General features: G+C 45.5%; 1 protein-coding gene across 1 annotated transcript in view; it reads right to left on the reverse strand.

The window, feature by feature from the left end:
• ches1 (checkpoint suppressor 1) overlaps positions 1-25,761 on the reverse strand; it is a 200,550-nt gene that overhangs the window by 50,808 nt on the left and 123,981 nt on the right. The window contains exon 3 of the mRNA XM_079571824.1: positions 10,287-10,438. Within this exon, the coding sequence (XP_079427950.1) occupies positions 10,287-10,438 (152 nt within the window). The remainder of the gene's footprint in view (positions 1-10,286; positions 10,439-25,761) is intronic.

Genomic DNA, 25,761 nt, shown 5'->3' on the forward strand with positions numbered 1-25,761 from the left:
TAGTTCAGGCCTAACGTATAGCACAGTGTGATGCTAGTTCAGGCCTAACGTATAGCACAGTGTGATGCTAGTTCAGGCCTAGCGTATAGTACAGTGTGATGCTAGTTCAGGCCTAGCGTATAGCACAGTGTGATGCTAGTTCAGGCCTAGCGTATAGTACAGTGTGATGCTAGTTCAGGCCTAGCGTATAGCACAGTGTGATGCTAGTTCAGGCCTAACGTATAGCACAGTGTGATGCTAGCTCAGGCCTAGCGTATAGCACAGTGTGATGCTAGTTCAGGCCTAGCGTATAGCACAGTGTGATGCTAGTTCAGGCCTAGCGTATAGCACAGTGTGATGCTAGTGCAGGCCTAGCGTATAGCACAGTGTGATGCTAGTTTAGGCCTAACGTATAGTACAGTGTGATGCTAGTTCAGGCCTAGCGTATAGCACAGTGTGATGCTAGTTCAGGCCTAGCGTATAGCACAGTGTGATGCTAGTTCAGGCCTAGCGTATAGTACAGTGTGATGCTAGTTCAGGCCTAACGTATAGCACAGTGTGATGCTAGTTCAGGCCTAGCGTATAGCACAGTGTGATGCTAGTTCAGGCCTAGCGTATAGCACAGTGTGATGCTAGTTCAGGCCTAGCGTATAGTACAGTGTGATGCTAGTTCAGGCCTAACGTATAGCACAGTGTGATGCTAGTTCAGGCCTAGCGTATAGCAGTGTGTGATGCTAGTTCAGGCCTAGCGTATAGCACAGTGTGATGCTAGTTCAGGCCTAGCGTATAGCACAGTGTGATGCTAGTTCAGGCCTAGCGTATAGTACAGTGTGATGCTAGTTCAGGCCTAACGTATAGTACAGTGTGATGCTAGTTCAGGCCTAGCGTATAGTACAGTGTGATGCTAGTTCAGGCCTAACGTATAGCACAGTGTGATGCTAGTGCAGGCCTAACGTATAGTACAGTGTGATGCTAGTTCAGGCCTAGCGTATAGTACAGTGTGATGCTAGTTCAGGCCTAACGTATAGTACAGTGTGATGCTAGTTCAGGCCTAGCGTATAGTACAGTGTGATGCTAGTTCAGGCCTAACGTATAGCACAGTGTGATGCTAGTTCAGGCCTAGCGTATAGCACAGTGTGATGCTAGTTCAGGTCTAACGTATAGCACAGTGTGATGCTAGCTCAGGCCTAGCGTATAGCACAGTGTGATGTTAGTTCAGGCCTAGCGTATAGCACAGTGTGATGCTAGTTCAGGCCTAGCGTATAGTACAGTGTGATGCTAGTTCAGGCCTAACGTATAGTACAGTGTGATGCTAGTTCAGGCCTAGCGTATAGTACAGTGTGATGCTAGTTCAGGCCTAGCGTATAGTACAGTGTGATGCTAGTTCAGGCCTAACGTATAGTACAGTGTGATGCTAGTTCAGGCCTAGCGTATAGCACAGTGTGATGCTAGTTCAGGCCTAACGTATAGCACAGTGTGATGCTAGTTCAGGCCTAACGTATAGTACAGTGTGATGCTAGTTCAGGCCTAGCGTATAGCACAGTGTGATGCTAGTTCAGGTCTAACGTATAGCACAGTGTGATGCTAGTTCAGGCCTAGCGTATAATACAGTGTGATGCTAGTTCAGGCCTAGCGTATAGTACAGTGTGATGCTAGTTCAGGCCTAACGTATAGCACAGTGTGATGCTAGTTTAGGCCTAACGTATAGCACAGTGTGATGCTAGTTTAGGCCTAGCGTATAGCACAGTGTGATGCTAGTTCAGGTCTAGCGTATAGCACAGTGTGATGCTAGTTTAGGCCTAACGTATAGTACAGTGTGATGCTAGTTCAGGTCTAACGTATAGTACAGTGTGATGCTAATGCAGGCCTAGCGTATAGCACAGTGTGATGCTAGTTTAGGCCTAGCGTATAGCACAGTGTGATGCTAGTTCAGGTCTAGCGTATAGTACAGTGTGATGCTAGTTCAGGTCTAGCGTATAGCACAGTGTGATGCTAGTTCAGGCCTAGCGTATAGTACAGTGTGATGCTAGTTCAGGCCTAGCGTATAGCACAGTGTGATGCTAGTTCAGGCCTAGCGTATAGCACAGTGTGAGTGTAGGAGGACTCCTCAGGTGCACTGTCATCAGGGACCAACAAATGGACTCTGCACTTCTCCCTCCTCCTTCTTACTCTCTCCCCACTGCAATGCAAATGACCAACCCCCCCCCCCCCCCCCCCCGCTCCCTCATCCCCTTCTCCCCCCCCCCCCGGTGCCGTGTTCCCAATCCGGCCTCCAATTTGTTCCACTTCCCCATACCTCATTGTTCAAAATGACACTTTTACATTTTATGGTGAACCAATTATTCTGTCTTACACAGTCGGCTGGTTACGCGCAAGCTCAACCTGCCCGGATCAGCAGCAGCAGCAGCGGCGAGGGGGGGGCGAGGGGGGTGGCGAGGGGGGGGAGGGGGGAGAGAAGAAGTCCAGAGAGAGAAATAGAGAAAGGGTAAGGGAAGAGGTGTAATAGGAGGGTTCTCTGGCTATATTTTTTGCGGGGAGCAGACATGGAGACCTGGAGTTGTGGGGCGATAAGGACGACGAGAAGGTCAAGGAGCAGGTGTGTCCAGAGAGAATAACATTATTGCCTGAATGCTTAAAGGCACTATACCTACTGCAACCTTGCATTTTAAATTCATGGTTTCCTCTTTCATTGTTTGTAAAAATAATTAATAATAATAAAAAAGGTGCTTATGACACATTAGGCACAATTTTTGCTCAAACATAGTTAACACAATTATTATTATTTAAGATTTAGCTAAAGATTGTACCCAACGTTCTTTAGTTTGGTCCGTTGTGATGTTTATAGTTTCATTTCCTTATTGGACATCGACAGGAAGCGACATAGGAGAAGGTAAACATTTTTTTTAAACTGTTGCCGTGCCGACCATCCACCCATCCACCCATCCATCCATCCATCCAGTGTTAATTTCATCGACTAAAATATTTAGTCTTAATTTTAGTCAAAGTGATATTTTTGTGACTAAAATTGGACTAAAACTAAAGTAAAAGTTTCTCATGAGACTAAAACTGTGACTAAAATGTCCAGATATTTTAGTCGACTAAAATCAGACTAAATAAAAATGAAAAGGAGAGACTAAAATCATCCAAACTTGTATTGAGCGTCTGAAAGAGCCTCAGATCATGTTTAAAGGATCAGCTCTGAGCTTTGTTCATGTGGAGCAGAAACATGAAGCAGAGGAACAACATTAAATATGATTAGAATCAATATTATCAATGCAAAGTCGACTAAATTAGTCTTAAATTTAGTCGACTAAAACTAGACTAAAATTGAAAAGATTTTTTTGACTAAATCTTGACTAAAATGAAATTACATTTCCGTCAATAGACTTAAACTAAACTAAAATATGTTCTCAAAATTACCACTGCATCCATCCATCCAGGTGTTGGAGCTGCCCAAATCACATTGCACCAGCTCCTTATGGCTCCATCCGGGCGCTCAAACCCCTCCAACAGGTTAAGGTGGCGGTTCCAGGGGGGGCCGTGCCGACCATGTTGAGTCAAACAGCTACGAAACTTTACCTTTATCTATGTCACTTCCTGTCAGTAGCCTTTTCTGCCCAACATTTCTCCATTAAAATTCCTGCTTCACTGAAATAAAATGATTTTTATGCCACTGATGTTTTCCTTCTAAATAAGTCATATTTTCTACAGCGTTAAACCCCTCATATACACGTTAAGCGATGCGTTTAAGGTGAGACACTGCAGGTGAATAAGGGAAAGAATGTAACCTCTTAACCCCCACCTGAACCGAGCACATTTTCCCCAGTCTGGCTTTACCCAAATCTAAAAGCTTCTTGAAAAAAAGCGACAAAGTGGTGTCAAAAAAGCCCCATAAATTTGACAAAAAAGTCACAAAAAAAGCCCAAACAAAAAAGTGTCAAAAAGTGATGAAAGTGCAGCAAACGGATGACAAAAGGAAGGTGATAAAAGTGACACAGACATGGCAACAATGCATGGAAAAAGATCTGTTAACATCAGTTTTTGTAGGTCTTAGCTTTCAAATGAGCCGTTACACTGGCCTAGACTGTCAAGAAGTTGCAAAGCTGAACTGGAGGAAATGTTCTCTCATTTTCTCCATCTAATTTACCTGAAAAAAGATCGTTGTAAGTTTTTTTCTTTCTCTTTTTACTTATAGATGCTCAAATCAAGGACAAATTGACTCGTTATTACAAGTAAACGTGACTTTTTTGAGTGGAAATGTTTGATGAAGTGGGACTTGGTTGGTGTGAAAAGAACCACTGTGCTACAGGGAAAACACTCACGGTTAGATTTGTAACACGCACTAAACATGGAGATTTGGCTAATATGTTTATGATGAACGACACTGACGCCGACGCTGCCAGTTAGCGCTTCCAAATTTCAGCCTATAAATAAATCATGCTTTGAATAGTATTGAAACTGAGCGGAGTTTGCTTGTTCTCACAGTGACTTTTCATTCATTCCTGCACCGGCCAAAGGAAAGTCCATAACTGTAGCATTTTTACACATCAACGAACATGAAAACTAACTGAGGAAGTGAAGAGTTCGTCTGTCTCCCAGCCAAGCCTCGCAAACCTCTTCTTCTTTTTGAGAACAGAAACTCGCCCCGTCCTCCCTGCTGAAAGGGGAGGAGGATTGAGGGTGTGGGAGGGGGGGCGGTGGTACCTGTGCGGCGCCCTGGAGGCAGAGGGACAGAAGGATGGGAGTGGACCGGGTGAATGTGGAGGGTCTGGAGAGAGAAACCGCGACAGATGGAGACGCAGCGTCAGGACGAGGGGCGATGTTTGTCTTTCGGAAGTTACTTTGTCAAGTTGGCAGAAGAAACGGAGGCAAAAGAAGCAAGACATTAAAGGGATGGTTCATAGGGCCTAATTTCCTAGTTATCCACAGTGGAGATATATATTATTTTTATTCATGCAGTCCTTATATTTGAAGAGTTTGGTGGTGCTAGGCTAGTGCTAAGCTAGTGCATGTCTATGGTAACTAGTAGCCTGCATTAAAAAACCTCGGATAGTCGTCCAAACGTTGCCATATCTGATTTGCAGAAAGCTCCTTTTTGAATTCCCCTTGTAGTAATGCCGGCCGCAGTCAAACAACTGTAGATCCGGTAAGCTAGCACAGTGGTTCTCAACCTGGGGGTCGCGAGACAAATTTGGGGGGTCGCCAGATCATTTAGATCAGGGGTGTCCAAAGTGCGCCCCGGGGGCCAAATGTGGCCCTCAGACCAATTTTTGGTGGCCCTCTGCCTTCTTGCTGAATCATCAGAGATAGTCCTTTTAATTTGAAATGTAATAATTCCACACAATTCTAACCAAACAACTAACCTGTTACTGTGAGACAGAGCTGCATGAAGGTTTTGAGCAGAAATAGAGGTGGGGCGCAATTTAAACCTCTGCTAGTCAAAGGTTTTGCGGCACTAACTACTGATCTACGGCCCTTCACCCCGTGTACGCTTCAGTATGCGGCCCCCCAGGAAAAATGTTTGGACACCCCTGATTTAGATAAAATATACATATTTTCATTAGCATATCTAGTATTATCTTATTGTAGCATGTGTTTGCTATTGTACCAGAGGGCCATTATTTGTTCGTAGTTTAATGAATTCTATTTCAGCCATTTGTTTTTTTTCTTTGTTTTTTAAGAATTATGTCGGCTAATGTTCCTATTTCTCACTGTGTGACCCGGGCGGGGGGTCACGAACCCCTTTACCTGTTATAAATGGAGGTCGCGGCTCCAAAAGGTCGAGAACCACTGAGCTAGCAGATCACACCGCCTAGCTTACAACCAGGAAGCTGATGCTAAATAAGTTCTTTTAAATGCAAAATGGTCATATTTAAAAAAATATTCAGTCGACACAGACATGTATATGGGTAGTCTGGTGTTATAAGTGATTTGCCTCAGGTGCTCTGTGCTCGGGTCAGACTGTTTTTAATGCAGGCTAGCTGATACCATAGACATACGCTAGCCTAGCACTAGCCTAGCGCCACTAAACTCTTCAAATATAAGGACTGCATGAATGAAAAAAGAAAAAAAGAAATCGCTCTGGATAACGAGGAAATGAGGCCCTGAACTGTCCCTTTAAGCTTTATGATGATAAGTTACACGTTGTACTTGTTGAGAGGTGTGAGTACACGCTAAAGTTGGCGCTCCCGTGTCTCCTCGCTCAACAATACATCCGCTAACTAACCTATTTTCTTGTTTCCCGGCAGTAAATCGCAGAGAAAACTGTCGACAGCTGCGCAGAATGACAAACAACTGCCGAGTCGAACGTTTAATGTCAACAATGGCTGTTTGATGTGACAGCGAGTTCAATATTTTCTCGCGTGTGAAACGAGGAAATGTAAATCCGTCCCTTCAATTAGTCACAACAAGCACTCCAGGTTGACAAAGAGAAGTAAAAAATAAATAAATCGTCCGTTTATTCGAGTGATTTGGCAGAATTTATAAAGGCTGTTTTCACGTTTTCAAAGTTTGACGCCTCGATTTCAATAAAACGGGCACATTTTTCAAAAGCGAAACTGAAAATTCACAATGTTTTCTCTTGTCATTGTTAGTGATTGATTCGCCATATGTGACTTTGAGGAGAGCTTCTGTTTCATGTGGATTCATACGTCCAGTATCTAAGTTTTACACGTGGATCTCAAGCATGTGCAGCGTGGGAAACCGGCCGACGCGCCGTGATGTTGTTGTTACTTCCAGGAAATCTCGGGCTTTGTAAAGATGTTGAGGGAGAGAACTGTGGCTCAGCATCTCCACATGGACCACAGCGTGACCAATCCGTGTTCTCACAGGCCGTGTATCGCCTGAAGGCAGTGACGGCGGCCAAGCTCTGGAGCCGGGGCCAAAAAATGTACACGTGGTGTCGGTCGGGGCCGAAGTGAAACGTCTGTGATGATACAAAAAATATTCATTTGACGACTTTTTATTATTTGATGTAATATGCGTTTAAATAGATTGCACAACCTTTCTCCATTATCCCTATTTTTAAAGCAGCGCTAAGTAACTCTTGCCCCTAGAGGCCATAAGCGCCACTGCAGGTGTCGCAGCAAGTCCGTGAGAGTAAATACTACGGTGAAAGAAAAGACAAAGGGACAGTGTTAATGTCGTCGACTAAAATATTTAGTCTTAATTTTAGTCAAAGTGATATTTTTGTGACTAAAATTGGACTAAAACTAAATGAAAAGTTTCTCATGAGGCTAAAACTGTGACTAAAATGTCCAGATATTTGAGTCGACTAAAATCAGACTAAATAAAAATGAAAAGGAGAGACTAAAATCATCCAAACTTGTATTGAGCGTCTGAAAGAGCCTCAGATCATGTTTAAAGGATCAGCTCTCAGCTTTGTTCATGTGGAGCAGAAACATGAAGCAGAGGAACAACATTAAATATGATTAGAATTAATATTATCAATGCAAAGTCGACTAAATTAAAATTAAATAACATTTTAGTCAAAAGACTAAGACTAAAACTAAATTAAAATATGTTGTTAAAATTAACACTGGTACAATGTGAACCCCGATCATTATTTGTGATTAGGCACAAACACCGGAAATGTCAATCCTGCATAACGGGTCAACATTATGCATGTTTTTGAGAACTTTCACCACCACCTGTATGAGAAAATAATCAATGTGCTGACAGAGAAGATGCGGAACTTTTTACTTTTGTTTCATGCGGATAGACCCAGTTATTTCATAGATACAGTGGGGCAAAAAAGTGTTTAGTCAGCCACCAATTGTGCAAGTTCTCCCACTCAAAATAATGACAGAGGTCTGTAATTTTCATCACAGGTTCACTTCAACTGTGAGAGACAGAATGTGAAAAAATCCAGGAATTCACATTGTCGGATTTTTAAAGAATTTATTTGTAAATTATGGTGGAAAATAAGTAAATTCAACTCAATACTTTGTAATATAACCTTTGTTGGCAATAACAGGTCAAACGATTACTATAGGTCTGTACCAGGTTTGCACACACAGTAGCTGGTGTTTTGGCCCATTCCTCCTGCAGATCTTCTCCAGAGCAGTGATGTTTTGGGGCTGTCGCCGAGCAACACGGACTTTCACCTCCCTCCACAGATTTTCTATGGGGTTGACTTTTAAGTGGGAGAACTTGCACAATTGGTGGCTGACTAAATACTTTTTTGCCCCACTGCATAAGCCATAAACCAGGGCCAAACAGTTGCATTTTGACAGCTTTAGTGATTATAATGAATGATTGACTGAGGATTTATAATGAAATACTAACAAAAAGATCTTATAAACCTTTCGCTTGGCCTCCATTTCAGTATTAAACTAAAGACTCTGCATGTAATGATGTCACGACCCCTGATATCGACTCACAGCTGTAATATCGTACAAGGCTAAGAATAAACAACACAGAAAAACACACAGTGCTCGGAAATGAGATAATGATGTGACCTGGCTTTGGCTTTGGGCACGTTCTAGACTGACCATAAATCAAGGAAATAATAAGCAAAAGCTACACAAATTAGAAATCAGAGGCTCTCTTCTTCTTTCTTCTCATTATATCTGGGTTGAACATAATGTATAGCAAGAGATTGTTGTTCTTCGGCGCTGAACACCTGAAGAAACCGCGTGATGTTTTTCCTAATCCGTGCACAATGCCTTCGACATCAGCGCTTTACACTCCCTCACCGCGCAGGACCTGGATGCAGCTACTTGTTAGTTCTCGCACGGTAAACCGGAGTGAAAGTGCACCGACGGCAGCGGAAATATGTTATATGTAGCGTAAAATTAAAGTGAAAGCCTGACCTTTTTTTGAACAGCTAAAATATGAGTCGGCGCCGCTGCTGCCGCTGCATCCGGGGGCAGGCGCCGCGCTTATGTATAAATACACCGAGTATTCGCACAGGTATTTCAAGTACGGCTACGCGACAGTGGAAAAATCTGTGATCAGGAAAAACACACTGACATGAAACCTCTTCAAATGCCAACGATGTCAGAGTCACACTGAAACTCTCTCACAGGCGGGGGAAGTGTCTTGCCCGAGGAAACATCAATAGCAACAATCTGAGAATCAAAGGTCTCTGCAACATAACATGATGGGCAAAACATGATCGATAGATAGATAGATAGATAGATAGAAAGATAGATAGATAGATAGATAGATAGATAGATAGATAGATAGATAGATAGATAGATAGATAGATAGATAGATAGATAGATAGATAGATAGATAGATAGATATAGATAGATATAATAATGCATCGGTTTTATATAGCGCTTTTCTGGACACTCAAAGACGCTTTACATTGCACTATTCGTTCACTCCATGCTTGATAGTGGTAAGTTACTGTTGTAGCCACAGCTGCCCTGGGGTAGACTGACGGAAGCGAGGCAACCAGTCTGCGCCATCGCCCCCTCTGACCACCACCAACCACTCACTCACTCACTACATTCGCTCGGCTTCCTGGTGTTACTAAACGGTCTCCCATCCAAGTACCGACCAGGCCCTTCCCTGCTGAGCTTCCAGGGTCTGACGGGGCAGAGCAAAGGCGGTGTGACCACCTGTGGCTTGTGGACGGCAGTGGAGCAAAGAGGAGCGAAGTAAAACCATCATAGATCCATGAGGAAAACTCATTGTAAGGTCAGTATGGATCACAGACACCACTCTGGTGCTGTGACGTCACCGTTTTAGTAAAAGTTGCGGAAACATCATGTCAATGGAGCCACGTAAACAGCGTTTTGAGATCTTTCCGCTCTGGGACCTAGTTTGGAAAATGCTAGTCGACAGACCCCCAAAACGCCGGCTCGTATGGACGATACACTGGGTTGAGAGAATATCTTTGCGTTTAGTCCTCACCTCACTCGTGTGGACAGGGCCTCATATTCATGCCAGTAAATCTTCCTAATCGCTGCTTCTGGCTGTTTCAGTCTAGAACCATTTCAACACGATACGCTCCATTCTGATCAAACTCAAATCACCATCGTCACGTTTTTCAGTAAAAAGCCTCAAAAGAAGACTTAAAAAACACTCAAATCAAACTGAATCAGGACATTTTCAACTAAAACTGAACTTTGTCACATTTTTAAGTTCCGTTTATTGTTTGTTTTCGGCAGCAAAATATGTGTCGACCTCAATCAGATGAAGACTTAAGTGATGTTGCGATATATTGCGGCGTCTTGTGATACGATACATGATTTGCAACACAGCCTTAGTGAGTGGTATTACTGTCATCACACCTGCTGATGATAAACCTTAAAGCATCAGCGCAGTCCGTGTGGGCGGCGTGCAGATGGGCTTACCTGCTGTGGAAGGTCGGCGGCAGTGTGGGGGGAGGCGTGGAGGGCGTGGCCATGCTCGGGGGGTACGGGTGGTAGGGCGTCTTCTTCAGCGCCTGGATCAGGTTGTGTCTGTACTCCGGGTCTATGGACCACAGCGAACCTTTGCCTATGCTCTGCAAGACAAGAACAAGGGTGCGATAAAAGAATGATTCATAACGATGTTTAACTCCACAGAGGTGTCGCTGCTGAAATTCGACAACTTAAATGCATTATGTCAAAGGCTTTGCTTCAAAAACTGTAAGTCTGATCATTAGGAGCAGGTTTATCCATCCGTTCATCGATCTTCTTCCTCTTTTTTCCAGTGATGCCAAGACTTCCCTATCGTCCAGCTAAGCCTCCAGCATTTCCTGACTCCTCCCTCTGGCCTACACTCCCAACGCTTTGTTTATTTTACAACATGTATAATATAATATTCCACAGAAGAGACGGCTGTTTCATTGGTGAGCTTCAGGATGACTTTGTCCAAGCCTTAAGAGGAATAAGAGAGAGAGGGAACACGGAGCAAAAGTTATAACAGAGGGGCAGATGTGGAGGAAAATCTGCAAAACATAAAAAGGCATAAATCGTACACTCAGCCGATTAAATAATGATTGATCATCAGACAAAATAGAAAAAATAGGAGTCATTGGAAACTCTTTCGTATCCCTGGCCTCGACATTGACCGATTGAAATGTAACAACAACAACAATGCCTAAAAGATCAGCAGATCATAGAGCAGGACGTCAAAACAACACAACACACATATCATATATTTGTAACACGTCCACGACTTATCAGCCTAACATCATGTGACAAGGAGGGTACGATTCAATATTAGGCTTTTGAACTTTGCTTCTACTCTAGCACTTGTATGTTGTGTGTTGAAAGTGAAAATACTGACATTTCTGAACATTACAATATGTCTGGATGCGTTTATTCTCTGTTCTCTGCTGGTATAAGGTCAGTGTAGCAGTTTAAAGGAACAGTTTTCCAAACTGAAATATGTTCTTACCTGAGCTTAGATGAGTTCATATGTACCTGTCTGGTCTTTGTGTGTGCGCTCAGTCACACACACCGACTAAAGATGTTGTTAGCATTTGGCCTCTCCCTGTATATTCCTATAGCTCCAAACGGGGTGAAGTCAGAAGCTTTTTCCCCGCATTGTTGCCGTGTTTTTGACGAGAAGCTTTTACATGTGTGTAAAGCTGAACTCGAGACAATGCAGTCGGTTCAGGTGGGGGTTAAGAGGTTAAAATACTGTACAAACAATAGTTACCGTTACTATTAAGAATGAAGGTTTGGAGTGGGGGTAATTTGAGCGCTGAAAATACCAAAACCAGCCCATGTTCACGTTACATACGCGCAGTTTTAGATCAAAGCGCTGTCCCGTTCGTTCGCCTGATGAAAACGCAGCCTATCGGTGACACCCACGGGGCGCGAGAGCCGAGCCAGGCTGCCATGTTTCCTTCCCTCTCCCCGAGCCGCCTCCCTCAGCCCGTTTCCCCCGCCTTGTTATCTGAACGGGCCGCGCGACAGAGCAAACACGAAATGAAAGGGCCGTCCCGCGCCGCGCTGCGTGCTCACTTTGTAGCGCTCGCTTTGTAGCGCTCTGTGATGGCGGGGCAGGTACAGCGGCGAGGGAGGGGAGGTGTCAGGGCACTCACACGCACATAAAAAAAAGAGAGAAATCTATTAAGGGGGAACTGTCAGCGCGGCGGATTAATTGGGATCACACAAACATCTCGGAGCGGGAGGAGGACGTGTTTTTGGGGAAGTGCTGCGGTTTGAAAAGGATCGAGCTTGACACGGCACGGCTTAATTAAATCAGGAGAGTTGAAGAGTAAGATACATACACGGAGCATGTGGATTCAAACACGGAGCATGTGGATCCAAACACGGAGCATGTGGATCCAAACACGGAACATGTGGATTCAAACACGGAACATGTGGATTCAAACACGGAGCATGTGGATTCAAACACGGAACATGTGGATCCAAACACGGAACATGTGGATCCAAACACGGAACATGTGGATTCAAACACGGAACATGTGGATCCAAACGCTCTGTGATCACGGCTGATCAATCCCCATCATATTCATCATATTATGTGCTGGAGAAGAGTGTGCACAGTGGTCACGCTCTCACCGTCATCAATGCAAGATCTAACCCCCGCCTCGACCGAGCGCATTTACTCCAGTTCGGCTTTACCCAAATGTAAAAGCTTCTTGAGTGTAACGCCTCATGTGAAGGAAAAGTGATTGTAACTGCCGTGGTTTTGTCACATTTTTAAAGTGTTTTTAGTCTTTATTTATATGTTGCTTTTTGGTCACTTTTCTGTCACTTTTTCATCATGTTTTCGTCACTTTTTTGTCTCTGTTTAGTCACTATTTTGTCATTTTTTTTAATCAGGTTTTTGTCACTTTTTCATCATATCTTTGTCACTTTTTCGTCATGGATTTGTCACTTTGTCATTTTTTCAATCAGGTTTTTGTAATTTTTTCATCACATTTTTGATGCTTTTTTTTTGCCACTTTTTGTCATTTTTTCATCATGTTTTTGTCACTTTTTCGCCTCTGTTTAGTCACTATTTTGTCACTGTTTGGTCACTTTTCTGTCACTTTTTCATCATGTTTTTCTCTTTTTTTTGGTCATTTTTTCATCATGTTTTTCTCTTTTTTCTGTCACTTTTTCATCATGTTTTTTTCTTTTTTTTGGGTCATTTTTTCATCATGTTTTTGTCACTTTTTCGCCTCTGTTTAGTCACTATTTTGTCACTTTTCTGGTAACTTTTCTGCCACGTTTTCATCATGTTTTTCTCTTTTTTCTGTCACTTTTTCATCATGTTTTTGTCACTTTTTCGCCTCTGTTTAGTCACTATTTTGTCACTTTTTTGTCATGGATTTGTCACTTTCTCATTTTTTTAATCAGGTTTTTGTAATTTTTTCATCACATTTTTGATGCTTTTTTGCCACTTTATGGTCACTTCTTCATCATGTCGTCACTTGTCACTTTTTCGTCATGTTTGTGTCACTTTTCTAATGTGTGTGTCGCTTTTTTCTCCTGTTATTGTTGCTTTTGTCGCTGCTTTTGTCTCTGCTTTGTTGTTAATCACTTTTTTGTGCCTTTTTGTCATATTTCCAACACTTCTTCTCACTCCTCTGTTGCTTTAGCGCAGCTGTTTTCAGAACTAAAGGCCTTTTCTTGTGGTGAGTTTTGGTTCTTTTGCTCGTGCTTTGGACACTACAGCTCAGCAGGTGAAGCAGAACAAAAAGTGAAGTATTTCGTATATTTCCTGTGACTTATCTCAGCATCAGGCCTGACAGAATGCTCCTCAGCGCCCCCTGTCTGCTGCTCTGTCACAGCACATGTCCCGTCTCTCCGGGGCCGTGTTTGGCAGAGCGAGCTCGTGGCGTGTGTGGGCGACTGTGTATGTCCACTTCCCCCGGGGAGCGTGATATTACCCAGCAGGCCGTTCTCCTGGGAGGGCTGCTTCTATTACCGCCAGAGACGCCCCCTCCTGGTGAGCATGATATTACGCAGACGTGTGCCCAGCGAGAGGTGAGGCGCCGTGTGCCAGATTCCCTCTCGCGCCTCAGCCGTGTGAGCGTAAGGACTCGAACGGGACTTTCTATAAATGTACATATATACTTCATGTTTATGTCGTCTTCTATTACAAAGGAAATAAGGAAAAAAAGGAGCTAAAACAAAATTCTGTTCAAATAAAAAGTAAAAAAAGAGGATATAGGTTGGCAAGTGTTGTTAAAATTCAGACACATTTGCTGCCCGTGTACAGTGTGAGGAAAAAGTGAGTTCACCATTTGGAATTTCGTACATTTCTGCCTAAATTCTTCATAAAATGAGGTCTGATCTTTATTAAAATCACAAGACTGAATCCACAGCGTCGGCTTAAACTAAAACCACCCAGACATTCACACTTTATCATGTTTTTATTGGCCATAACATGTAAACAACCACAGGACAGCGTGGAATAAGTGAGTACACCCTCAGCTGGTTTACTGTTCGTTGGCAGCAATAACTTAATCCAGATGTTTCCGTTAGTTGCAGATGTGACATTGTTTACTCAGTCTGGTGATTTTAATAAAGATCAGACCACATTTTATGAGCAATTTTGGCAGAAATGTGAGAAATTCCAAACCGTGCACTCACTTTTTCCTCCCACTGTAGGAGTGACGTGACATTTCAGTCAGACCTCGAGAGCAGTGTGTGTTTGAAACATTTACCACAAAGTACCACCAGGTCAAGAAAACTATATCGCAGCCATTATTCATCCTTCAGAAAAGAGCGATAAGAACCATTTACAACGCTGGTTACCGAGACCACACCCATCCACAGTTATTAAAGCCAAAAATCTAAAGCTTCACGACAGGATCACTTTTAAAACTGATAAATGAATGTATAAAGCTAAACATAAGGAACTGCCTCAAAATTCAACAGTTGATTTCTGAAAGAGGGAAAATACATTCTGAGGGGCTTCTGTGGTCCTAACATCTCTGGAACCACCTGAGGAGGAGCTCAGACCTGAGGAGGAGCTCAGGGCTGAGGAGGAGCTCAGACCTGAGGAGGAGCTCAGACCTGAGGAGGAGCTCAGACCTGAGGAGGAGCTCAGGGCTGAGGAGGAGCTCAGGCCTGAGGAGGAGCTCAGACCTGAGGAGGAGCTCAGACCTGAGGAGGAGCTCAGACCTGAGGAGGAGCTCAGGGCTGCAGAGAACGTTCATGTTTTTAAGAACAGCTCAAGACCCGCCTTTTTAGCTTAGCCTTTAACAGACTAATCTATTTATTTAATCCTAATATATAATATATATATATGGGAGGTTGTGCAGGCGCATTGTTTTAAATGTTGTATCTGTAAAGCACTTTGTGATTCCTTTCGGTATGAAAAGCGCTTTATAAATAAAGTTTGATTGATTGATAAAATATGGAGTAAATTACACGTAGACCTCAAACGATGTCCAAACATCAGACAGTTTAAGCATCAACACAAAGAATGGATTTTCTCTAAGTATCTGAAGAAAATCTCTGACTTTTCATGTCCAGCTGTTGTAAACCAGATGTTGATTTGTAGGTAATATTCACACTCTGTTTTAGATCACAGGGCTCAGATGATTGTTACAAGGAAGCCTAATAAGTACATAGAACAAGATACTGAGAGTACTTCAAAGGGGTGGGACTAAATAAGTGTTTACTTCCCCCCACTCCCTCTCGGACAGCCTGTTTGTCCTAAACTGTAAATGTGCTGAGCTGCACATGTGATACTGAGCTCACAACTGCCTCAACCACGGCAGGGTGTTTTTCCAGTTCATATAAGTTTGTGTTTTTATGTTTTGTTTATGGTCCGAATAAATACTCATTCATTTAAGATCAAATCAGGACAAAAACATGTCTCAAAACAAAGCCACGGTCCATCAGACAGTGTGTTCCCTCTGCCATCAGACTCACGGACAGTAAACATATTTGCACTACATGATTATTCACCATTTGTACATTTGTAAATCCTCCATTATGTATATTGTTTTCCCTTGTTGACAATCACAATCAAAACTACTCTGATGCTCATAACAGATACATTGGATACAAATAGGACTAAAAGTGTGTGTAAACCACGTGTAAACCTTACATGAGTAGAGCACAAATCACATTAGAATCAAAATGAATATCGGTAAAACTGCAGATGTAAAAGAGAAATGAGGTATTTATTCAGACAAGTTTCAAAGTTTCTGCTACATGATACTTTTTTGCGAACTGTTTGCAAAGTCATTTTGGGGGTTGAAGCCTGAAAGGTTTGGGAGCCCCGGCCCTATGGCGCCCCCGACATGTCAATCACCGGTATGTAAAGCACAGGATTACAGAACTGATGATCCACAAATGTTTAAACCAAACACATAAAACTCTTATTTTTCCATTAGACTTTAAGCACCGTCTTACTTAAAGGTAATTCACTTAATTTATGCATCCGTGCTTGAAGAGCCCTTAAAAAGGAATTGCTGTAAACGATCGGGCAGATTCAGGTGAAAAGGAGAGAGGAGACTGAGGAGAGAGCAGACTGAGGAGAGAGCAGACTGAGGAGAGAGCAGACTGAGGAGAGAGCAGACTGAGGAGAGAGCAGACTGAGGAGAGAGCAGACTGAGGAGAGAGCAGACTGAGGAGAGAGCAGACTGAGGAGAGAGCAGACTGAGGAGAGAGCAGACCGAGGAGAGAGAGGAGAGAGCAGACTGAGGAGAGAGCAGACTGAGGAGAGAGAGGAGGGAGCAGACCGAGGAGAGAGCAGACTGAGGAGAGAGCAGACTGAGGAGAGAGCAGACTGAGGAGAGAGAGGAGAGAGCAGACTGAGGAGAGAGCAGACTGAGGAGAGAGCAGACTGAGGAGAGAGCAGACCGAGGAGAGAGCAGACCGAGGAGAGAGCAGACTGAGGAGAGAGCAGACTGAGGAGAGAGCAGACCGAGGAGAGAGCAGACCGAGGAGAGAGCAGACTGAGGAGAGAGCAGACTGAGGAGAGAGCAGACCGAGGAGAGAGCAGACTGAGGAGAGAGCAGACTGAGGAGAGAGCAGACTGAGGAGAGAGAGGAGAGAGCAGACTGAGGAGAGAGCAGACTGAGGAGAGAGAGGAGAGAGCAGACTGAGGAGAGAGCAGACTGAGGAGAGAGCAGACTGAGGAGAGAGCAGACTGAGGAGAGAGCAGACTGAGGAGAGAGCAGACTGAGGAGAGAGCAGACTGAGGAGAGAGCAGACTGAGGAGAGAGAGGAGAGAGCAGACTGAGGAGAGAGCAGACTGAGGAGAGAGAGGAGAGAGCAGACTGAGGAGAGAGCAGACTGAGGAGAGAGCAGACTGAGGAGAGAGCAGACCGAGGAGAGAGAGGAGAGAGCAGACTGAGGAGAGAGCAGACTGAGGAGAGAGAGGAGGGAGCAGACCGAGGAGAGAGCAGACTGAGGAGAGAGCAGACTGAGGAGAGAGCAGACTGAGGAGAGAGAGGAGAGAGCAGACTGAGGAGAGAGCAGACTGAGGAGAGAGCAGACTGAGGAGAGAGCAGACCGAGGAGAGAGCAGACCGAGGAGAGAGCAGACTGAGGAGAGAGCAGACTGAGGAGAGAGCAGACCGAGGAGAGAGCAGACCGAGGAGAGAGCAGACTGAGGAGAGAGCAGACTGAGGAGAGAGCAGACTGAGGAGAGAGCAGACTGAGGAGAGAGCAGACTGAGGAGAGAGAGGAGAGAGCAGACTGAGGAGAGAGCAGACTGAGGAGAGAGAGGAGAGAGCAGACTGAGGAGAGAGCAGACTGAGGAGAGAGCAGACTGAGGAGAGAGCAGACTGAGGAGAGAGCAGACTGAGGAGAGAGCAGACTGAGGAGAGAGCAGACTGAGGAGAGAGAGGAGAGAGCAGACTGAGGAGAGAGAGGAGAGAGCAGACTGAGGAGAGAGCAGACTGAGGAGAGAGCAGACTGAGGAGAGAGAGGAGAGAGCAGACTGAGGAGAGAGCAGACTGAGGAGAGAGAGGAGAGAGCAGACTGAGGAGAGAGCAGACTGAGGAGAGAGCAGACTGAGGAGAGAGCAGACTGAGGAGAGAGCAGACTGAGGAGAGAGAGGAGAGAGCAGACTGAGGAGAGAGCAGACTGAGGAGAGAGCAGACTGAGGAGAGAGCAGACTGAGGAGAGAGAGGAGAGAGCAGACTGAGGAGAGAGCAGACTGAGGAGAGAGAGGAGAGAGCAGACTGAGGAGAGAGCAGACTGAGGAGAGAGAGGAGAGAGCAGACTGAGGAGAGAGCAGACTGAGGAGAGAGAGGAGAGAGCAGACTGAGGAGAGAGCAGACTGAGGAGAGAGAGGAGAGAGCAGACTGAGGAGAGAGCAGACTGAGGAGAGAGCAGACTGAGGAGAGAGAGGAGAGAGCAGACTGAGGAGAGAGCAGACTGAGGAGAGAGAGGAGAGAGCAGACTGAGGAGAGAGCAGACTGAGGAGAGAGCAGACCGAGGAGAGAGCAGACTGAGGAGAGAGAGGAGAGAGCAGACTGAGGAGAGAGCAGACTGAGGAGAGAGAGGAGAGAGCAGACTGAGGAGAGAGCAGACTGAGGAGAGAGAGGAGAGAGCAGACTGAGGAGAGAGCAGACTGAGGAGAGAGCAGACTGAGGAGAGAGCAGACTGAGGAGAGAGCAGACTGAGGAGAGAGAGGAGAGAGCAGACTGAGGAGAGAGCAGACTGAGGAGAGAGAGGAGAGAGCAGACAGAGGAGAGAGCAGACTGAGGAGAGAGAGGAGAGAGCAGACTGAGGAGAGAGAGGAGAGAGCAGACTGAGGAGAGAGCAGACCGAGGAGAGAGCAGACTGAGGAGAGAGCAGACTGAGGAGAGAGCAGACTGAGGAGAGAGCAGACTGAGGAGAGAGCAGACTGAGGAGAGAGCAGACTGAGGAGAGAGCAGACTGAGGAGAGAGCAGACTGAGGAGAGAGCAGACTGAGGAGAGAGCAGACTGAGGAGAGAGCAGACCGAGGAGAGAGCAGACTGAGGAGAGAGCAGACTGAGGAGAGAGCAGACTGAGGAGAGAGCAGACTGAGGAGAGAGCAGACTGAGGAGAGAGCAGACTGAGGAGAGAGCAGACTGAGGAGAGAGCAGACTGAGGAGAGAGCAGACTGAGGAGAGAGCAGACTGAGGAGAGAGCAGACTGAGGAGAGAGAGGAGAGAGCAGACTGAGGAGAGAGCAGACTGAGGAGAGAGCAGACTGAGGAGAGAGCAGACTGAGGAGAGAGAGGAGAGAGCAGACTGAGGAGAGAGCAGACTGAGGAGAGAGAGGAGAGAGCAGACTGAGGAGAGAGCAGACTGAGGAGAGAGAGGAGAGAGCAGACTGAGGAGAGAGCAGACTGAGGAGAGAGAGGAGAGAGCAGACTGAGGAGAGAGCAGACTGAGGAGAGAGAGGAGAGAGCAGACTGAGGAGAGAGCAGACTGAGGAGAGAGCAGACTGAGGAGAGAGAGGAGAGAGCAGACTGAGGAGAGAGCAGACTGAGGAGAGAGAGGAGAGAGCAGACTGAGGAGAGAGCAGACTGAGGAGAGAGCAGACCGAGGAGAGAGCAGACTGAGGAGAGAGCAGACTGAGGAGAGAGAGGAGAGAGCAGACTGAGGAGAGAGCAGACTGAGGAGAGAGAGGAGAGAGCAGACTGAGGAGAGAGCAGACTGAGGAGAGAGCAGACTGAGGAGAGAGCAGACTGAGGAGAGAGAGGAGAGAGCAGACTGAGGAGAGAGCAGACTGAGGAGAGAGCAGACTGAGGAGAGAGCAGACTGAGGAGAGAGCAGACTGAGGAGAGAGAGGAGAGAGCAGACTGAGGAGAGAGCAGACTGAGGAGAGAGAGGAGAGAGCAGACAGAGGAGAGAGCAGACTGAGGAGAGAGAGGAGAGAGCAGACTGAGGAGAGAGAGGAGAGAGCAGACTGAGGAGAGAGCAGACCGAGGAGAGAGCAGACTGAGGAGAGAGCAGACTGAGGAGAGAGCAGACTGAGGAGAGAGCAGACTGAGGAGAGAGCAGACTGAGGAGAGAGCAGACTGAGGAGAGAGCAGACTGAGGAGAGAGCAGACTGAGGAGAGAGCAGACTGAGGAGAGAGCAGACTGAGGAGAGAGCAGACCGAGGAGAGAGCAGACTGAGGAGAGAGCAGACTGAGGAGAGAGCAGACTGAGGAGAGAGCAGACTGAGGAGAGAGCAGACTGAGGAGAGAGCAGACTGAGGAGAGAGCAGACTGAGGAGAGAGCAGACTGAGGAGAGAGCAGACTGAGGAGAGAGCAGACCGAGGAGAGAGCAGACTGAGGAGAGAGCAGACTGAGGAGAGAGCAGACTGAGGAGAGAGAGGAGAGAGCAGACTGAGGAGAGAGCAGACCGAGGAGAGAGCAGACTGAGGAGAGAGCAGACTGAGGAGAGAGAGAGAACATCTGTTTCCGCCGTTACATAAGGGCAGGAGGCCGGACTCTCCTGGAAAAAGGGAGACATTCCGGAATAAAAAGTCCTGCTGCTCCTGTGTCCTGAGTGGAGCGGTGGCCATGGCAACCGCGCAGACCAGGAAGTGCCGTTAGCGGTTAGCGGTTAGCGGGGCGGCCGAACTGTACAGCAACGTTTCTTTGGGGGATAAGGTTCGAAAGGACAGGGTTTTTTTTTTTAGTTGAAAAGTGTGAAAAAGGGACATGTTAAAAACCTCTTAACCCTCACCTGAACCAAGCACATGTAAAATCTAAAAGCTTCTTGAAAAAAGCATAAAAAAGAGACAAAAAATCGATGAAAGTGCAGCAAAAAAGTGACAAAAAAATGATGACGACACTGCAACAAGGCAAGGCAAAGATCTGTTTAGATCAGTTTGTAGGACTTAAAGGAACAGGCCAGCGTTTCTCCACACTGAGATATGTTCTTACCTGAGCTGTGACGAGTTCTTTAGGACCTGTCTGATCTTCAGTCACGTAAACACAGCGCAGACGGCGTTAGCATTTAGCCTCTCCCTCTCTCCTCTATAGCTCCAAAACAGGTCAAGATAGAAGCTACCGAGCTCTTCCACGTTTTCCCTATTTAAATATGGTTACGTGAAGTGTTCCACTACAAAGTATAATTACACACAATTAAACAATGTGGATTTTCTAAGCGGATAAAAGGGGGAACTATATTGTAAGGCGTAATAATACCAGGAGTAGTTCGAAATCTGCGCAGTAATCTTCACTTTACTGTGCGGATGCCAAACTACTCCTGGTATTACGAGTGTTTTAAATCTCGTCTTAAGACTCACTTTTATTCTCTGGCTTTTAGCACCGCGTAAGTTGTGTGGTCCCCTGTGTCTTTTTATTTATTTATTTATTTTTTGTTGAGTTTTATTCTTATTCATTGTTTTACACTCATATAGCGGTAGAGCTCATTTGCATTGTTTTGGTTTTATTGATTTTGTTGCATGTGCAGCACTTTGGAAACGTTTTGTTGTTTAAATGTGCTATATAAATAAAGTGGATTGGATTGAAACTCTTGCTCCATAAGCGCCACCGCAGGGGTCGTAGCATTTTGTGTTTTTTTACTCATTAATCGTCCGTGAGAGTAAATACTACACTGACAGGAAAGACAAAGGGACAGAGGGATCTTGTTCATCCAGTTACACAATGGAGATGCTTTTTTCACTCAAACTCGGCTGTAAATACTGTTTAAGTGATGCTAGCCCGCAGTTAGCGTTGCCCGTTAGCCTGTTAGCTTCTTCTTTGTGATTCCATTAGTGTGGTTTTCAGGCCACAGACACCAGGGGGAGATGAAAGACCCCCCAATCATCCTGTCAACACTTGTATTACCTCCAGAAGGACCAGGAAAAGGATTTATTAAGGTAAACAAGTTACTTAGTGCTGCTTTAAGGTCTTAAATTTGAAATGAGGCGTTACTCTGGCCGACTGTACAGGCTGAAAGCTCCAGTCAAGAAGCTTTTAGAAGAGGTTAAGTACAGAGTGGAACAGGGTAGAGCTAAGGTGAAGGCGCTGACCTATCGGGATTCAGATACAGCAGATTGTTTTGGTCGTGAGAGGCAGAGTTGGTTTCCCCTAAAACAGCGGATTTCTACAAAAGATGCCATTTGATCATAACGTGCATGAGTTAAGAACGTTTATGCTGATGAGGTTTGGACCGTCTTGGAATAAGGAACAGAAAAAGAGGATCCGAGACATTCTGACTTACAGTTAAAAGTCCTTATGTTAAAATAAGGAACACGTGTTAAAATGAAGGACTTTTAACCTCTTAACCCCCCACCTAAACCGAGCACATTCACTACCATTTGGCTTTACCCAAATCTAAAAGCTTCTCGAAAAAAGTGTCAAAGTAGCGACGAAAACGCAGCGACAAAGTGTAAAAAATGCCACAAAAGAGCGGCAAAAAACGTGACGGAAACATGACGAAAAGGCAACAAAAGAAGCCATAAAAATGCGATGAAAAACTGACGAAAATAAGACAAAAAAGACTGAAAAAAGGAAAGGAAGAAGCGATGGAAAACACACTCACAAAAAGAGATGAAAACACGCTTCAAAAATGGGATAAAAATGCAGCAGTTTAGCAGGTCTTAGCTTTCAAACGAGCCATTGCACAAGGAGCTTTTGGATTCGGGTAAAGGCGAACTGGGAAGAAATGCACTTGGTTAAAGTGGGGGGAAATTGCAAGGTGTAGTAATATCTTAGCAGCACTTCGACTTTACTGCGGGGAAGTCGAAGTGCTGCTGGTGTTATTACGCTTTGCAATATAGTTCCCTTTTATCCACTTAGAAAATCCACATGTTTGATCTTGTGTAACTAGACTTTAAACGCTCACGTAACCCCATGGAAATAGGGGATAGGGGATACGATCCACATCTGTAACCACCACCAGCCCGATACGATCCACATCTGTAACCACCACCAGCCCGATACGATTCCGTTTAGGCCGATTATCACGATGCATCTCCATGTTTCGTGATCCACGCTTTGCTTGATGCAATGATTCAACAGAAGCTCAAATAAATTAAGATTTGACACATATTCACAACCGCCATTAATTGATATTAGACAACTTTAAAGTTAACTACATATTGTTTTTATGTAGACGGCATGTTTAACTTGTTTTTGGTTTTGTATCCTATATATTCTATGGGTTTATCCACCTTAAGGTTGTTTGTTCTTTGGTTTTTTCAACAATTTTGGAGGGACAATTATTATTAATCTATGATCAGTATTGTTAAATTAAAAACACAAGCTCACATGGTTATGCTAATGAGTGGGCGGGGCTCCCTCTGCCTCAGTCTCACGTGTTCTTCCACCCGGCTCTAATGCAGTAAAGTGGATTTCTCCTCCTGGACTCTTTACGCTCGTAAGTGACATCATGACTTGGGCAAACGAAGATGGCTGATCAGGGCGATGTTTGGAATATTTATCAGCGTTTGTTCCTGCGACTTTTCATCACGTTCTGCACAAGGAGTTTACCGGTAAGAATCGTTTTTTCGTCCCACACATAGTAATAACATATCTCAGTATTTAAAAACGGTGGCCTGTTCCTTTAAAGTGGAACAAAAAGACGAGAAAAATCCTTCCATGTCCATTGGGAATAAGACAGTCCAAACATACTCAGAATTAGCTCAAACTGCGATAATCCAGGCTCTTAAAATAAAGATAAAACAGCATTTGTTATGTAATACTGAAGTGATAACAGTGGAACTTCTCAAACTCTATTGTGAGCAGTTTGAGCAAAGTCTTTTATCAACTCTGTGAAATGTTGCACCGTGAACCGCCCTGAAGGCTTTTCTCTGGCATTTCTCCTTTTTTTTCAGCCAATCGTGTCTTTCTCGCCTCCACTGCAGTAGAACCAGCAGCCGCCTCAGCCCCTCTGACTCTCCACCCCTCACACCTCACTCATGTGTCTGTGCGTCTCCTGAATCCAACACGATACCAATTAATAACCGTGTAAAGCTTTCGAAAGGGGGAAACAAAAAAACAACAACTTAATGTACAGCAAGACATCGAGAGAGAAAATATTCAACCTGAAACATCCCTGACACTTTTTCCTTGAAATCCCTTTGTAATTCGGATGACGCGTCAGGCCTCGCGCTCGGCTGTCACGCGAATAAAAACATCACGCCTGATCCGTGGCAGGTTCTGAGCGCGTTTCAGAGCAAAATCGCAGAAGTCACAGCAGCTTTGACGTCTGGATTCCCAGTAGATACGGCGTCTTTATTATAATTGGCTACAGGGCGACGGGAGCTAAAGCTAGGGCTGCTCGATTATAGAAAAAATAATAATCACCATTATTTTAGTAATAATTGAAATCACGATTATTCAAACGATTATTTGTTCCCTTAAAAACAAAAAAATCTTTGTTTTATTTATTCATTTTTATTATTATTTTGAAAAAACAACAACTATGGACTACATATTCGTTGGACAATAAAACCCTTTTTTTTATTTTTTACTTTTTAATCAGTGTCTAAACTAATCCTATAGGGACAGCCCTCACACCTGCCCCCTGCTGGCCAGCCCTCACACCTGCCCCCTGCTGGCCAGCCCTCACACCTGCCCCCTGCTGGCCTCACACCTGCCCCCCGCTGGCCAGCCCTGACACCTGCCCCCTGCTGGCCAGCCCTCACACCTGCCCCCTGCTGGCCAGCCCTCACACCTGCCCCCTGCTGGCCAGCCCTCACACCTGCCCCCTGCTGGCCGGCCCTCACACCTGCCCCCTGCTGACCAGCCCTGACACCTGCCCCCTGCTGGCCAGCCCTCACACCTGCCCCCTGCTGGCCAGCCCTGACACCTGCCCCCTGCTGGCCAGCCCTGACACCTGCCCCCTGCTGGCCAGCCCTGACACCTGCCCCCTGCTGGCCAGCCCTGACACCTGCCCCCTGCTGGCCAGCCCTGACACCTGCCCCCTGCTGGCCAGCCCTCACACCTGCCCCCTGCTGGCCAGCCCTCACACCTGCCCCCTGCTGGCCAGCCCTCACACCTGCCCCCTGCTGGCCGGCCCTCACACCTGCCCCCTGCTGGCCAGCCCTCACACCTGTCCAACAGGGCCGCGCGGCCTGATGACATCATCACACAGCGCTAATGTTTTTATGTCAGACCAAAGCCTTTAGCTCGTGAAATGCGAAGGAACAGAAACAATCATCTCAGCAGCTGAAGTAATAAGAGTTTGTTTGAGCTCCGTTGATCTGCTCCTGAACAAGAGTTTTAGACTTTTCTACTAAACAAAACCAGGGCCTGAGCAAAGGATGTGGAGGCTTCTGAACAGCTGTTCTCCTTCAGCACAAGGTGAGCTCTGAACAGCGGCGTTTTCTCAAGAGTTAGGTATAAGAAATATTAGTACAATATTATTCACAGTTCTATCACGCTGGTGTTTCAGCTGATCAGACGCGTCACACAAACCGCGTAGGACGAGCGGGAGCATCCTTACTAATCGTTTGTTCTCGATTATGCTATTTTAGTGATCGTCTAGTGTAATAATCGAAATCGTAATCGAATTTCGATTAATTGCACAGCCCTAGCTAAAGCTGCTCCCTGGTTCATGCTCATTGGTCAGAGCGTATAAATGACGCCACATTGAAGGAGGTCGGTCACTAACCTCATATGAAAGAGAGTGTTTGGAGCTCGCGTAAAGGCAATAAACTGGATATGAATAATACAAAACACAAGTCTATGTTTCTGGAGAGTCGGCGACGTTGTAATAAAAACTCTTCATCGATGAGAGCATAAGCCTCATACGTGCTTACATTTGAACGGCGTAATGTAATCATAAAGCGACCACTCGTGTCCAGCCATCAACGTAAGCCGCTTTGTTGACCCTGATATAATATGGAAACTCATCTTGACCCGCCGCGTACACACAGATCTCACGACGGCGTGTTTGACGGACATGCGCGGCCGGACTGAAAGCATTAAAACCTGGACGCGGTTAAGCCCGATTAATCTAGTGCGATTCGAGCGTCCGTCAACACTGGGATGGGAGGC

This window comes from Gobius niger (assembly GCF_951799975.1).
Source record: "Gobius niger genome assembly, chromosome: 15".
NCBI classification, from domain to species: domain Eukaryota; kingdom Metazoa; phylum Chordata; class Actinopteri; order Gobiiformes; family Gobiidae; genus Gobius; species Gobius niger.